General features: G+C 41.4%; 1 protein-coding gene across 2 annotated transcripts in view; it reads right to left on the bottom strand.

Moving 5' to 3' along the window:
- cep350 (centrosomal protein 350) overlaps positions 1 to 14,779 on the bottom strand; it is a 33,811-nt gene that overhangs the window by 5,966 nt on the left and 13,066 nt on the right. Inside the window, exons 15-34 of one of the 2 annotated variants that reach the window (XM_071487809.1) lie at positions 14,261 to 14,447; positions 12,345 to 12,535; positions 12,013 to 12,176; positions 11,225 to 11,335; positions 10,926 to 11,066; positions 10,603 to 10,742; positions 10,204 to 10,311; positions 9,888 to 10,102; positions 9,306 to 9,520; positions 8,867 to 9,145; positions 8,611 to 8,760; positions 8,236 to 8,396; positions 6,376 to 6,498; positions 4,406 to 4,656; positions 4,015 to 4,214; positions 3,486 to 3,642; positions 2,760 to 2,920; positions 2,472 to 2,605; positions 2,309 to 2,370; positions 299 to 2,169 (exon numbers count right to left, since the gene is read on the bottom strand). In XM_071487809.1, coding sequence (XP_071343910.1) covers positions 299 to 2,169; positions 2,309 to 2,370; positions 2,472 to 2,605; positions 2,760 to 2,920; positions 3,486 to 3,642; positions 4,015 to 4,214; positions 4,406 to 4,656; positions 6,376 to 6,498; positions 8,236 to 8,396; positions 8,611 to 8,760; positions 8,867 to 9,145; positions 9,306 to 9,520; positions 9,888 to 10,102; positions 10,204 to 10,311; positions 10,603 to 10,742; positions 10,926 to 11,066; positions 11,225 to 11,335; positions 12,013 to 12,176; positions 12,345 to 12,535; positions 14,261 to 14,447 — 5,021 coding nt within the window. The remainder of the gene's footprint in view (positions 1 to 298; positions 2,170 to 2,308; positions 2,371 to 2,471; positions 2,606 to 2,759; positions 2,921 to 3,485; positions 3,643 to 4,014; positions 4,215 to 4,405; positions 4,657 to 6,375; positions 6,499 to 8,235; positions 8,397 to 8,610; positions 8,761 to 8,866; positions 9,146 to 9,305; positions 9,521 to 9,887; positions 10,103 to 10,203; positions 10,312 to 10,602; positions 10,743 to 10,925; positions 11,067 to 11,224; positions 11,336 to 12,012; positions 12,177 to 12,344; positions 12,536 to 14,260; positions 14,448 to 14,779) is intronic. The other variant, XM_071487810.1, reaches the window with a different exon arrangement.

Below are 14,779 nucleotides of genomic sequence, written 5' to 3'. Positions count from 1 at the left end.
AGCAGTAAATTCAATAAAGTCTGTCAACATAAAGTTGGACTTTGGCTGAACACAGTCCAAAAACAAGGGTCTTCCAGTTCAAATAAACGAGTACTGTTTGTCACTAACTTGATTATCAATATTCTACAGCTCAATCACCAAACAGTCCAGCATTATCACACTTTTTTTTTGTTTTTTAGACTTTTTTCTGATAGACAGAAGATAAAAAGGGTGAAATTACCAAATCACCACATGGAGAAAAATATTATTGTCTGTAAAACCTTTCATGAACACTGAATAATAGGAAATTTACACTCACCGGTCGGTTACACAGCTCTGGAGAAGACAGCTCCTCTTTTTCTACAGGTAGGAAGAAAGGTAGACCATCTTTTTGTTCCACTGAAGAGATCCACTTCTCCTCTTCAACATTTTCACCAAACAAGTCTCCATTCATCTGGTTGGCAGATTCTATCTTCTGCTCTTTAGCCTTTTTAATTTCGGCAAACTGCTTCACAGTGTCTTTCACAAAGTTTTTGAAGAGCTCATCTGCAAATGTGTCCAGCAAATCTGTGTCCTTCTTTTCTTCCTTAACGTCCCTAGTATCTGTGCTAAGATCTACAGGAGTAAACTGGTGTTGTGAGTCTACATCTTCTCTCTCAACAAAGGTTGTAATCTCCTTCTGACTCCGTTTCCCCAGGCCAGTCTTGTCCATGTCAGAGATGAGGAGAGTGGTTGGTGCATCGTCAAATTCCAAAATTATGTCGCGACTGTTGCCATTAGAAATTGGATGCTTGGATTCTTTGTGATGCTGTGAATTGAGGTGGGATCTGTCCTTCAGTGAGGTCTCGTTCTGTTGAAGAGAATCATCTGTAACCTTTTTGTCTCCAGACCCAGAGTCCTTCTGAGAGGTTTGTTCACTTTTACTCTTGAGATTTCCTTGCTTTTGGTTGTTTTTGTCCTCATCTGTTTTACGCTTATTCCCACCTTTATCTGACAGATCATCAAAGAATGAGTCCTCGTCCTCTGTGGTGTCTGTGTAGATTTCAAACTTATCTGGGAGGTGTGTGATTTTGTCTGGAGGGGCAAAGATACCGTGGCGCTCATCACATTCAAAGTACACTACTCCATCATAAGTGCCATTGTTGCTCCCTTCAGACTTATCTAACTCCACGCCAGCCCAGAAGCCATTGGCAAAGCTGGTTGGACCTTTGAATCTCAAAGTGCCAGGCTGAACACTGCCAACAAGAACCCGATCTCCAATGTTAAAACTTTGCATTTCATCTATAACAGGAGAGAGAGGTGTCTGCAAAGGAGAGATGGGTGGTGAGTGGCTGGAATTAATGCTCTTATCATCATTTTTGGACTCTGCTGTCTGCTTATGGAGATCTAGCAGTCTTCCAGATTGTTGGCTAGGTTCACTTGTGCCAGAACGGTGACTCAGCTCCTCAGCTATTTCCTCCTCTACCTCCTCATCTTGGCTGTCATATGGTGAGGCTCTGCTTGGGGAGTCCCCTCTTGAACCTTTGAATTCAGTCGGGGATCCTGAGATTTGAGAGTCAGGCTTGGAACTATGATGCAGCTCCTTGGGTGATGAATCAACTGATGACTCAAAGTCATCATGATAGCCGTCAGCCAAGGGAGAAGAGGCTTCGGCTTCCTTTATAGATGCCTCCTTCTTTGAAGAGAAGGCGACTGAGTCAGGCAAGCAGGAGGGATCATTGGATGAAGAGCTGTGGCTTGGATGTGGTGGAGTTGAATGTGACTTAGTTGTAGGTTTTACCACATCTTCTGCTTCAGATGGAGAATATCGATGTTCTTCGCTCACAAAAGAGGAAACATGTTTAGATGTAGACAGCTTCTCCCAGGAGTCCGGTCTGTCTTCTGTTTCTAGTTTGAGGAGACGTTCAGAATGTTGATCCAACCTGGAGCTTACTTCCACCTCCAGCTCTTCCTGGATTTCAGATCTTTGATCAGACACAATGTTCTCATCCCCAGACTCAATAATCTGTGTCTTAGTTTCCTTGGAGGAGGGTCTAAAAAGATCCACAGTGGACTGAAGGCTCCTTGGTCCTGAGGGTGGACACTCTGGGCTGCCATATACTGGGGTTGGAGTGACAGTTGGTGGGTCTTCATCAGATAATTCTTCAGGCACCGAGGTGGATTTACTATGATCAACTTGAGGAAGGGCATCTAACATAATAGGAGAGTCACATTATTATTGTAACATCTATTGTCAAAATAATTTTTTCAATAAATGCTGCACATGATTTATATATTACTTATGATGTATTATAAAATCAGTATAAAATTATATATTAGTATCACTCACTGTGATCCAAAGAAGCATCAATTCGTGTCCTTTCAGAATCAGACACTTGGCTGGTTCCAGACCTAAGAAAGAGGGATTTTCATAAACTGAGAACTGCTCTTATATAATCCATATTACAGTAAAAGCACGAGGCAAGAGTATGGACAGCAGCTGATTTTGGTACCTGTTAGTAGGAGTTTTAATACTGGACTGATCTGCAACTGATGTGAAATCCTTGATCTCAGACTTTGTATCAGGTGTTGAGTCCGGTTCCTTGTTCAGTTCTGCCTTAGTTTTCTCAATGAAGTTGTTATAGGTCTGAAAATATAAGGGGAAATAACAGTTAAGATATCATAAATATACTCATACATGGATGAATACACAAACATGCAATCAGACAATGTAGCCTAAACGTGAAAAAAAAAAAACCCTAAAAAAACAACCACCTATAAGCCTAAAAACACACATTTACCTCCAGCTGCTTCAGCAGGCTGGCCTCCTTTGCCTTCAGGCGCTCCTTGTGCCTCTTCTTTTGCTCTTTCTTCAGCTGGTAGGCCATAAACTTTCGTTTTCTGAGTTCTTCCTTCAGGGCCTTGATACGAGACTCTATGTCACTCTGGTCTGAAATGGGTTCTGAAGGCAAATTTAGATGATAAATCACAGTTAGAATGTGAAACCAGTGCCAGACCTCTGATTAGCAATGTATAATCCAACTCTGTGCCCACTCAAACTCAGTTCCAACACAGTTCTTTGGGGATTAGTGTACATTTTCTTTACGGAGAATGTGTAAAGTTCATTTTTGCGCATGTTGCTTTGGTTAGCACACAATGAACAAACAGTATTATAAAGATTTAGAGAAAGGTTTTAAGGTTTAAACAGTGGCCCAAAAATGAAACATTCAGCTACACTACCAGGCCAGCAAAACTGCCTTTGCTTGTGTGATAACTAAGTGCAATGCAAAGTGTTCTCTCCTTCTATCACACAGCTAAGCAGGTTCAGTATCAGGGAAGTGCTTGCATAATGTATTCCTGGCAGCATCACATTATGCCTGACTACATGGTGCCAGCAATATAGCTGCATTATGTCCACTCTCTCTTCTTTACTCCTTCTATCTTCTCTGAGAACTATCAGGAACTATTATACACTCCAAAAACATTATATGTTTAGAGTGTGTGTATTCAGCCATTGGGTTACTCACCAGTCTGCTTGGCCATGGGGGGTTCAGTTGGCTGAGTGTGGGCCTGGTTGGTGGTCCAGGAGGAGGAGCGAAGCTGCATCTTGGTTTTGCTGCTGCTGCCATCTGAAGGAGAGGCAGCAGGGCTGTGGCTGCCTTTGAATGCAGAAGACTGGACAGACTAAACAGGAGGAGGAGGGGAAGAGAAATGAATATCACTTCCGGACATAACAGTCAGATTAATGGATAGAGGTGTGCCTGGATTAATATTTTACAAGGCCAGTAAACTAACAAATGGGCAGTTACTCAATTGCACGACCCTCACAAAAATGGAAAGTTTTGTGTTTTTTCAACAGATTAATTAAAGACTACAAATAAACCCAACAGTATCTAAAAAGCATTTTTCGGAATGAAGTTGACTGAAACCCGCTCATAATTGCAATCTTACACTTTGTCAGTTTTGGAGCTTGGAGCCATATTTACACTCAAAATTAACTCCTCCACCATCAAAGACTGAAATACACAAAGGAAAGATAACCACATTTATGCATACTTGTCTGCTTGGTGATGGTGAAGCTGAAGCTAAGTCTTGGGTGTAATTCGCAGGGCTGCTCTGCACGGAGGCCAAAGGTGTTTCAGGGACTGACACAGGTTCTGCTGAGGAGGGGCTTCCTGGTTGCTGGGACCCCAATCCCTCTGTGTGTATACTGAATTCAGGTGTCACTGAGGAGCAGTCGCCCTCACTGACATACTCTACAAGTTAAACACATAAACATTAAGTCATTTTTATTTGTCTAGATTGATTTTGACATTATTCCCAAAATGCAGGATGTATCCTACTTTGCATTTCAAAATGCCATTCCTTTATTTATTTTATTTTTTTTACTTTAAACCTTGCAGAAGCTTGCCATACACTTGAAAATGAAAGAAACTGGTTACTTCACCTTTTTCACTGTCAGTTCTAGGCTCTGAGCTTTGATGGTGACTTGGACTGATGTCGGAGATCTCACTTTTCTGACTCTCTGACACGTCACGATCCTTGTCCCGAGGTGTCTGTCTGTCCCAGACAGCCAGGGCCTCTCTCTCCATCCTACGGACCTCTGCCTCCTCCTGGTCCAGCCGCTGTTTCCACTGCAGCAGCTCCTCAGCATGGCGACGCCTCTGCATCAGCTGCTGCTCCCGCTTGGTCAGGAACCTGGGGAACGTAAGGGTAAAGATGAAAGGGAAAAAAGCAAAGAGAGATGAGAAAAGGAGTAGAGGAAGAGATTAAAAAGGGAGATTGTAGATAATGGTGAGGAGAAAAGACGATGAAGATAGAGGCATGAAGAAGACGGGTGGTGAGGGAGAAAATAAGGTGGCAGTGATGAGGGAGAGAAGAGAAGTAGACATTTAGCATAAGGGGTGGTTAACATGACCTCGCAGAAGCAAGCAGACCCAAATCACCTGGAGATCTAGTTTTCACAGCAAACTCACCTCAAACATCTGTCTTACACTCACAGAAGCAAACACACACATACATACCCAATCCATGCCTACAATAGTCATCCAAATATTAAAGTGTACAAGCACCCATCAAATTTAAGAGAAAAAAAAAAAAAGACATGTCACTCAGGAGAAAAGAAGAGTTGGGAAATTATAGTGAAGATGTCAGATTCATGCAACAGACTGGAACCCAGAAGTTCAACATTGATTGGGTGCAGTCACACACACACGAACACCTCAAACATATTTAGCAGTTACTGGAGAAAAAAACCCAAGCATAGAGAGTTACATCTGAGTGTCTTTAGTACGACTTCCATTTACTGTTCTCCCCTATCAATGAGGACAACATGACTAAAACACAATGTGTTGCAAAAGCAAAAGAATTTTCAATTCTAAAATTCAACATACACTCTTTATACATACATAAAGTACATATCTCAAAACAAAGTGCAGTCAGGTATAGCTGTTGTGTAATGGGGTCTCCCACAGCTATGGGTGCCATTACAGTGCAGTATTATTTAGCCTTAATCTAATTTACAGGCCTTTCTCTTGACCTAATGTATACTGATGACAGGCCAGATACTGAAGAGTCAGAGTGGGGGGTTCTTTTAGTGCATTCCCAAACTGTATTAAAGGCAATGACCATCTGTACTTATTATCCCATCCTATGCAACAGTTACCTAATAAAGAGGGCTAGTTAAGATTTACTGGGCTCATTAAAGAGATAGACCACTCCATCTCTGGTCTGTTACTTCCAAGTCATAGTGTGGTTTAATCTGAAAACATTTTATATCAAGAACTGGTCCGCAACAGACCAGCCAGCAGCTACAAAGGGAGAGGGGAGATGCACGGCAACTTATTTATCATTTAATTCAAAAGGCAAGAAATAAAGAGGGGAAGAGTCGCATATTAAACACCACAGAAATTAGTGAAATCCCAGCTTTGAGTCTGAGATTTCCATCCAACAAGGAAGGCTCCTCTTTAATAAACATAACCTTTGACCTTCTTCTTCCTCATTGTGTTAAACTCAACCAGTGTGCTTTAATACCTCCAGTGGGAACAATGCATCATTTACCTCACTGGCAACACAAATACTGAAAACTAGCATAACAACTATTTTAAATTCAAAGTGAAGTTGTCAAAGGTTTAGCTTATTTTAGTCAAGAAGCTTTCCTTGGGCACTTTTCAAACTCTTACTCAAATTCCTCCCACCACAAAGTCCATCCTGGAAGTTAAAAAACTTCTGAAAAGCTCACAGAAAACCCAAACAAACTGACACATCCAATCACTCGTCATTCACCATCCCACCCACACAGGGTCCCCGTGCCAGTGGATGAACACAAGCATGTTCCATGGGGTGGGAAGTGGGAGGTGAGGCAGGGCAGAGCTGGGTGGAGGTGCTGGGGAAAAGGTAGAGATCACTGTACAGTACCTGACCAACTGGTTGTAGATAAAGAGCTGGAATTTAGGGTGGAGGTTGGGAAGACAGACACTGAGGGAGGCCCAGTGGTGGGCCGTGAACACAGAGAAGAAGTAGTGGACAGGAGAGCAGTGTCTACAACATACAAGCACGCAACAGACAAAGTGTCACACAAACGTGGGTGTGGACATGTACAACACACACACACAATGTAGGTGGAGGGGGGCATTAAAAACACAAGAGACACAGAGGGAAAAGACAAGTAGAGAGAAAGGGAGAGAGAAGAGCGATATGAGCAAATGTGGTTTTATTGCACTGAAGGCGTCAGTCTGCCAGACCTCTGTTAGAAAAGGGTGACTTTTAAATGACTGTTTTGGGAGAAGACGCACAGTTAAAGTAGTGTGTGGGCATCAAGTATAGAGGGTGGGGTATGATCACTGCTGCTCCTGCTTATGGAGGGGCTTAAGGTAGATGGTGACAGATTCACCAGTTACCCTGATTCTTAAATAAATTAAAGTGTGAGGTAACAGTTACAGCTTTAGATTGTTAGTGTGTTTAGCTTGGATCAACAACACAATAGCAGTGACAGACAATGACAGAGGGAAGAGGCACTTAACAGATTATTAAAAAGGATCATGGCAAGCAAGCAAGCTAATAAATACATGATCTGACACAAAAATAAACAGAAAGTTAATAGGTTTTATGTTTTTGTTTGATCATCTTAGTTAATTAATTCTTGTGATTTTGAACTTCATAATGTATAAAAATGAACAGAAGCTAATCAAAATTGTGTTGCTATTAGTGTTGCCAGTATAAATTTAAACAGATCTAGACCTAAAAATTGTTGAAATGCTACTGTGGTATTGAAGTTTGGCCAATCCTAAACCCCAGAACAATTAACCTACTTGTTGGAGCAACCTTGTCACGAGAGGCTCTAAAATCACCTGACCCTTAGCAGAGTCTAAAACCTCACAGGACCAACAGGAACTCCAACCACGTACAGTAACTGGTCAACACAAGAGGAGGTTGATGTAATAAGCACAACGTACATTGGTCTTGTCAATCATGCCTCTGCAACTGAAAGTTTCAATATTAAGATTACATAGTGTTACAGTTATTCAACAGTTAGGACTTTATTTTGCTTGATGTTCTTACTTTCTGACATTTTTTTAAGAGAGCATCAGATAACTCTTAGTACAGATCCTCCTATTAAGTAGTGTTATAGGTTTAAAAGGTTACAGGGAGTATTGCTGTAGAGAGTGTGGATGCTAGTCTAGTCTGGAGGGAGAAGAACATGGAGCATGCTTATCTTCACATCCACACATTCAAAGCACTTCAGACAGCAAGCGAAGATGGCATGCAAGGATATGACTGTTAGTTTCCATGAGGTTAGTTGATTCTTAATGTATAAACTTAGTATAGAATTTGAGAATGTCTGACTTTTTTGAGCATGGTGGAATGAATTGAAAAAAGAAAGCACTTCATGCAAAGCTTTCGACTATTAAAAATATCTAAACTGATTCACTAATTTTAATTCAACCCTGTATATGCCAAGACTAGAGGCCAAGTGTGCACTGTACAGCAGTGTTATGTTTCAGCACATACTCCTGGCCCCTGGATGTGATCAGCGCCAAAAATAAAATAAAAACTAAAAAAGCTAATAAAACGGGTATAAAACTTGATCAGGGTATTCCTATTGTTTTTATAAAATAAAAGGAATGAAAGAAGCAAATCACAAGTGGAATGAATGGCAGCAGGACACACCTACAGAAAGCACTACTAAAAACAGATAAAGAAGCACGACTTGGATATTTGCTGGCAAAACTGTCAATAACACAATGAATATATGAAAAATGAAATGAAAGTCTTTACTTCTCATCCATGTGAGTGCGCATCTTCTTAAGCTTCTGCATGATGCTGCTAGTCTCACTTCCCGAGATAGAAAGCGAGGGAGAGGGGCTGCGGTTGTCCACAGCATGTCTTATGTTGGGGGAGGCTGGCTCTGACACTGGTGTTTCTGACACAGGAGTCTCCTGGAGGATGTATAAACAGACACACACAAACAGGCAAATAATTAGTGAAGCCAATTAAGAAAAGGCATAAGATGAACATGGCAGCATGTTCTACAATTAAGTGTGTGTTTTATTTATTTATTTAAATGAGATTCTGTTTCTGCGTAACAAACAATAGTGGACTGAAACCTCCCCTGTGTAGCCTGTGGAGGTGGTTAGTGACTGCATTACTTACAGGTGGTGCGTCAACCCCGGCACACTTGAGACGCTCCTTCAGTCTGAGTGTAGAATTTCTCATCCGCTCAATCTCCTCCTGTTGCTTCAGCAACAGCTGCCTTTCCTTCCTCGCTGCTTTGTTGGCCTCCTGAAGACGCTTGATCTCAGCCTGGGAACACGGGACAGAAGGTTGGTTAGTTAGTAATGGTTAGGATCAAACTGCAATCCAAAACTTAAGTGTCACTTAATGTCATTATGTGTCCACCCCCAGATACCTGTTCCTGCTGTAGTTTCATCAGAAGGCCTCTCTGCTTCTTCCTGATTGGTGGCATTTTGTCATCCTCTCCCTTGTCCCTCAGTCTCTTTTTCTGGTGCTCTAGCCAGGCCAGCTCAGTTCTTGTCTTCTCTTTGAGAGCCTTCTGGCGAAGACGCAGCAGAGAGCTCTGGTGCTGCAGTCTTACCTCCTCGTCCTTCATGTATTGACGCACCATGTCCATGGTGAACTGGGAAAAGCTGTCCTGTCCACCAGAGAAGGCCATGTTTGCATCTTGAGACTGCAGGAGAACAAAGGTGAAAAGGTTAAGATTTGCTGCAAGGGACAAGTGAAATGGAAAATAGATTAAAGGGGGTGAGAAGGAAAAGAATCAACACTCTTGAGGGGATAAATCATACTGTCAGTGGTCAAATGTTTGTATGACTACACTGCCCTCTCACCTTCAAGATACTGTGTGCCCCTGAAATCATTGTTGTGTTGTGACTGGCACTATCATCCTCTGATTCCTCGTGGTTGCGGGACTTTCTCTCCATAGTTCCACGGCGGTGCGCTTCAGATGGCAGCAGAGAGCGGAATGATCGCTCCTCTATCTCATCCTCTGTCATGGACTCATCAAACTTTAGAGAGTACTCTGTTGCCACTGATGTACTATCTCCTGGGGGGCCACAAATAACATAAGATCAGTAAACACTAAGTTTTCAATGACATCCACTGTCTTGGTACGGATTAAATGATAGCAATAACGTTTTCACAATTTCTCTAGCTGTAGTGCTGACAACTCTGTGTCAGTGTCCACTTACTGTTGAATAAATATGAGGCAAATACTAATTTTTTATTTTATATATATATATATATATATATATATATATATATATATATATATATATATATATATATATATATATATATATATATATATATACACACACACACACACACATACACACACACACACACAAAACAGACACAGACACACAAGCAAGCACATGTCAACTTTTCAAACTGTGCTTGCCACCCAGTACCTTTCTCATCCACTACAGAAGGGATGCTGTCACTGCAGAGGGAGTCATTTGCTGCCGTAGGAGCTTCCTCCTCTATGGAGCTGCTGCCTGCTTCCCTATCTGTCCTCCCCTCAGCTCCCACCTTCCTCCATTTCCCCTCTCCTCCTTTTCCTGTCTGATCTCTGTGGTCTGAGGAGCCATGCGACGGGCTATGGAAGCTGCTAGAGTCTGTTCCACTGAAGAGAGAAGAAAAAGATTTATTGTCTCTTTTGCTTTCTCTTCCAAATTCTGAATGTAAACAATGAAATTAGAGCTACATGAGAGGCCTGACTGGTACCTGAGGTTGGGTCTTCTGAAGGACAGAGAGTCAGAGTGACTGTGACTGTTCAGTGAGGACAGAGGTTCCTCTGGTCTGGTCCTCCTGCTCGACACCTCACTCTGGAAGCTGTGAGAGAGCACAGAAGGGACACTTGATATATTTAGGTCAAATACTAACTTTAGCTCTCAGTGGTAAATGCTTAAAACGCTTGGAGTGATAACAGAAGGCCACTTTGTGGTGCTGTGATGTAGTACACTCTGAATTTAAACTGTCAGCAATTTAGGAATATAAGATGTGCGTCATAACACACACGGGTGATGACACAAATTTGCAACACAGCTGGAGATGTTAAAAGCCATTCACATTGAAAAACAGTATGTGTTGCTCAAAAACTGAGGGGGTGTGTTTTCACTGTACCTGTCAGAGTCAGCTTTATCTTGCTGCTGCTTCGTATAGGAGCCCTCCTCTTCTTCCCGCTGGTCCAACATGGAGGAATCGGTTGCAACAGGGGGGACAACCAAAGCTCCTGCTATCTGCGACCGCGCCAAGTCTGTCATCTGACAGATGGGATTATGCACAGATCAAATATTTGATTTGGTGAGTCTTACATCGGAAATTATGCTTTTCTCTTTTGCATTTATTGTTATTTCTTTACTGTAACTCAACAATCAATCAGCTTTTGTTACAAAATGAAGACACAGGCTGTTTTCCAGGGAGAGGGGAAGGCAGTGATTGCTAACCTCCTTGATGTGTCGGGCAGCATCGGCTGTGTACCGTGCTGCCTCAGCCTGTTGACTCATCATCTTAGTAGTTGCCTCCTGGAGGCCTTCCAAAGTCTCTCTTTGAGTCACTGCCAAACTTTCCTGCAGTACTATATGAGCCTGGAGGAAACCATACACACACATCATACACACAGAAAAATAAGAGCAACCATATCTTGTACATCAAATGGTGAGGAAACAGACACTGTATGGGTCATCTACAAATACACATATATATTGTTACTGAGGGGAAGTGTGCGTGATCTGCATGGTTGTACCCTGGCCACTCTCTGCCGATTTTCCTCCAGCTGTAGCTTTGTCTCCAGGGCTTCTCTTTCAGCCTTGATCTTCAGTTCATAGAGGTCACGCTCATGGCGCTGCTGCTTGGCCTGCAGTGTCAAAGTTCACAAAGCAGCTCGATAAGTACAACAATACAGACTCATTACAGTAAGGCAGTAAGTCACAGAAATTTATAGAGGCCAAAAAAGCTCTTTCAAGTGTTTATCATGTAAATGTTATCCAGCAACAGCAGTTAAATCAAGTTCCTAATAAGCAAAATTAATGAAGTATATTTATACTGATGAGGTTCATTATATAAAGGCCGATACTGTGGGGTCTCAAAGTAAATTACTGCCAATGACAAATACAGTACAGCCCTGTTTGTTTTACATTATGTATACAGTCTACATGGTTCATATTTTTGTTTTCACTATTACTAAGTTAAATATAATAATATTTACAACAGTGAGCAACTAATGTTGTAACTCATCCCACATTCATACATAAGCACACTTAGATTACATGTAGTCCTACAGCCATCAAAATATTTAGCTTTTTACAAAATGTCAAATCATCTTTTTGTGGCATCTGTCAGAAACTAAGGTGGGTTTAATTCAATTTAACTCTTGTTTTATTGTTTCACAATAATAAACTTCTAGTATGAAAAGACTATAGACACAACTAAATACACAGCAGAGCATCCAGGTGAAGTTGCTACTACTACTAGTACTACAACTAATACTACACATCATTTTTACTACTGTCAGCAAGAAAAATCCTCCTTTACCTTGAGCATTTGTGCCAATGACGCGCTCTCCTGCTGAGCCATGGACACACCCATGAGCTTCTCCATGTCACCAAGCTGTCGGACTGACTCTTCGACAGACTCCAGGTACTGGAGCTCTGCTGCCATACGCTGCTGTAGGACAGCAGGTGAATACTGTAGTTCACCTGGGAGAAAGGGAAGGGTCGAGTGGGAGTGTGCTTAAGTTATGTATGCATCTGTGCAACCAGACAGAAAAAAAATCTGTCTAATATGATTCATATCATCCATTTTTTCTGCAATAATGTTCTGTGTCACATAATATCTGTTAATATATTGATATGAGTATTATTTACCTGTTGTCCTGGTCTCTACTTTACCACTGCGAGCTGTGGAGCCTGTGTTCATATTATTTGCCCCAAGAGAAGCACCTCTTACAGGCTCACTGGAAGACTCTGCTCCTGGAGGAGAGCCAGGGTCTGGAGAGCCAGTGGGAGAAGTGTGTTTGGGCCTGGCCGCTGACGACTTCTTACCATCCAGTCCCGAACTAGAAATGAAATTAAAAAGTAATGAAATGTTGATTATCAGTGTGGTTTCAAGATTGAACAAAATAAGATCTCTTTTTAAGTTGGTATTCTTTTATTTTGGAGGTTGAAGAGGTTCAGTTCACAGGTTTAGGGGGAGGACTCTACAGATATCAGAGGTAAAATTAATACATGAAGATATAAAACATATTAAGACATAAGCATTGTACAGCACTGACTGACTAAGCTGAAATATTAAAAACTGACATTTGACATGTAAAAAATGGTAAGTGGTACCTGGTGTAACATAAAATATGAAATCAATTTTAAGGCATAGTTTTAAAATAGGTTTTTAAATCATGCACAGCTCAATGGCATGTTGCAAGCCCTACAGTGAAGCAGGCTGAGCAAATGATAAAGAGAGGCCCCATGTCTCTGCGAACCCTTGGACTGAATGAGGCAGCATAACCCTGCTGTGAGAGGCCCAGACTATGAATGGCTATATTGTGCTGCTCAGAGAAGATCAGAGGCCAAGACGATGTCTAACGAGATCATGATATACTGTTACTTCCCCATTAAGGATAGTAGACAATGGTCCCTTTATTTCTTAAATTATAACAATCAGATTCAATTAATAATTATTATTATAATAATGGTGATAATAGTAATAATTTATTACCATGATCTTAAACAGATAGGAGTGCAATCTGCCAGAAGCCTAAAGGACTCACTGACAGCTATAGAGGCACAAGTGCTGTTCTTAAAGAAATATATATATATTTTTTTTAAAGTCATTGTCACCACCAAAGCAAAACAAAAAGATGCTATGTAAATGGTGCTAAGGATACAATCCTGTCTGAATCTCTTGCCTTTAAGACAAACAGACTCCACAGAATGGCAGGAATCTGCCACCTGAGCTTCAGAATACCATTAGAGGGCTCAAATGTTACTACTCGGCTCTGAGATTAAAAGAAAAAAAAACCAAAAACATTCTCCCTTCCTATGGCAGCAGGCCCAAGCTGCGGTGAAGCTGGCTGACCTGACCAACCACCCTGCGGGCCCCCAAAACAAAATAACCACTGTTTTCTGTCTTGGGTCGAATTGCAGCCTCCTCCTGTTGCTGAGCACTGCACGGCTGCTTAAACCCTCAGGCCCTCAAAAGAACAGCAAGCTACAAGACTGTTTGCACTGGCAGCCTCCACTTGGGCTCTTTTAGTGTAGTTTAGCAATTGGTCATGGCCAGATAAATTAACCTTTGGGTAATTACAGTAAATACCAAGTGGAAGTTTTTGAGAGGTTGAAACAGCAATGACTGAGATGACCAAAAGCTGAAAAGATCCCATTCATCCCTGAGTACTCATAGACCTTAAAATTCCATTTAGGAGTTTAGGTTGGAAATACTGTGTAAGAAACAGTGCGGCTGGTGTCTCTTTACATGTTAATTTCAACATTACTTTAAACATTTTTAAAAACTGAAACTGAAGTTTCAACTGATCACAAAATGTGATAAATGAAAAAGCACCAGTAAATAAAGAAATATAATCATGCTTTGACATGATATGACCCTAAAAGGAAAAACAGTATAAAAATTTGCCAAAGTAGACCAACAGCACCACCTATCTACACCCACAAAGTGTGTCATACTGAAGGTCACTGAAAACCCAGAAGGAAAAAAATGTTCAACTATTACACCACTCAACTAAACCAAAAATAAAAACCCCCTTTCTTTGATGTAGTCTCATTATTACCTTTGATGAGAATGCCCTGAAGTGTCTCCTAGAGTATCACTGGTGTGGACACTCTTGGCCTGGCTGTGGGCAGAGCTTTTGTCTGAGCCTCTCTTTCTGGAGTTAGATGATAATGTCTCTGAGGGGGGTGAGCAGGAGCTTCTCTGCTCTTCCACCAGAGTGGCATCACTCTGGTCTGATGCTGTGCCTGCAGAGGGATGGAGTTATATTGTTATGCTGTACACCAGAGGGATTTGTGACTGCAAAAACACAGCATATGACCATACAGGGAGAATTTCATTTAATTCATTTTTAATTAAAATGAGAATTACCACCTCACGATTGTATACCTATGCCAATGAATAGTGACCAGAAGTGTTTTTGCAGAACATTATGATGTCACGCTGAAGTTGACCTTTGACCATTTGGATATAAAATGTTATGACTTCAGCATTGCATCCTCATAGACATTTGTGTTAAATTGTATCATAATTAGCATGAATTTGTGAGTTATGGCCAAAAACATGTTCTGTGAGGTCA

Source organism: Trachinotus anak, unplaced genomic scaffold (assembly GCF_046630095.1).
Source record: "Trachinotus anak isolate AG129_WGS33_773 ecotype Australia unplaced genomic scaffold, CSIRO_AGI_Tana_v1 ptg000010l, whole genome shotgun sequence".
Lineage (NCBI taxonomy): Eukaryota > Metazoa > Chordata > Actinopteri > Carangiformes > Carangidae > Trachinotus > Trachinotus anak.
The sequence above is the reverse complement of the archived record's forward strand: the minus strand, read 5'-3'. Positions and strand labels throughout refer to the sequence as shown.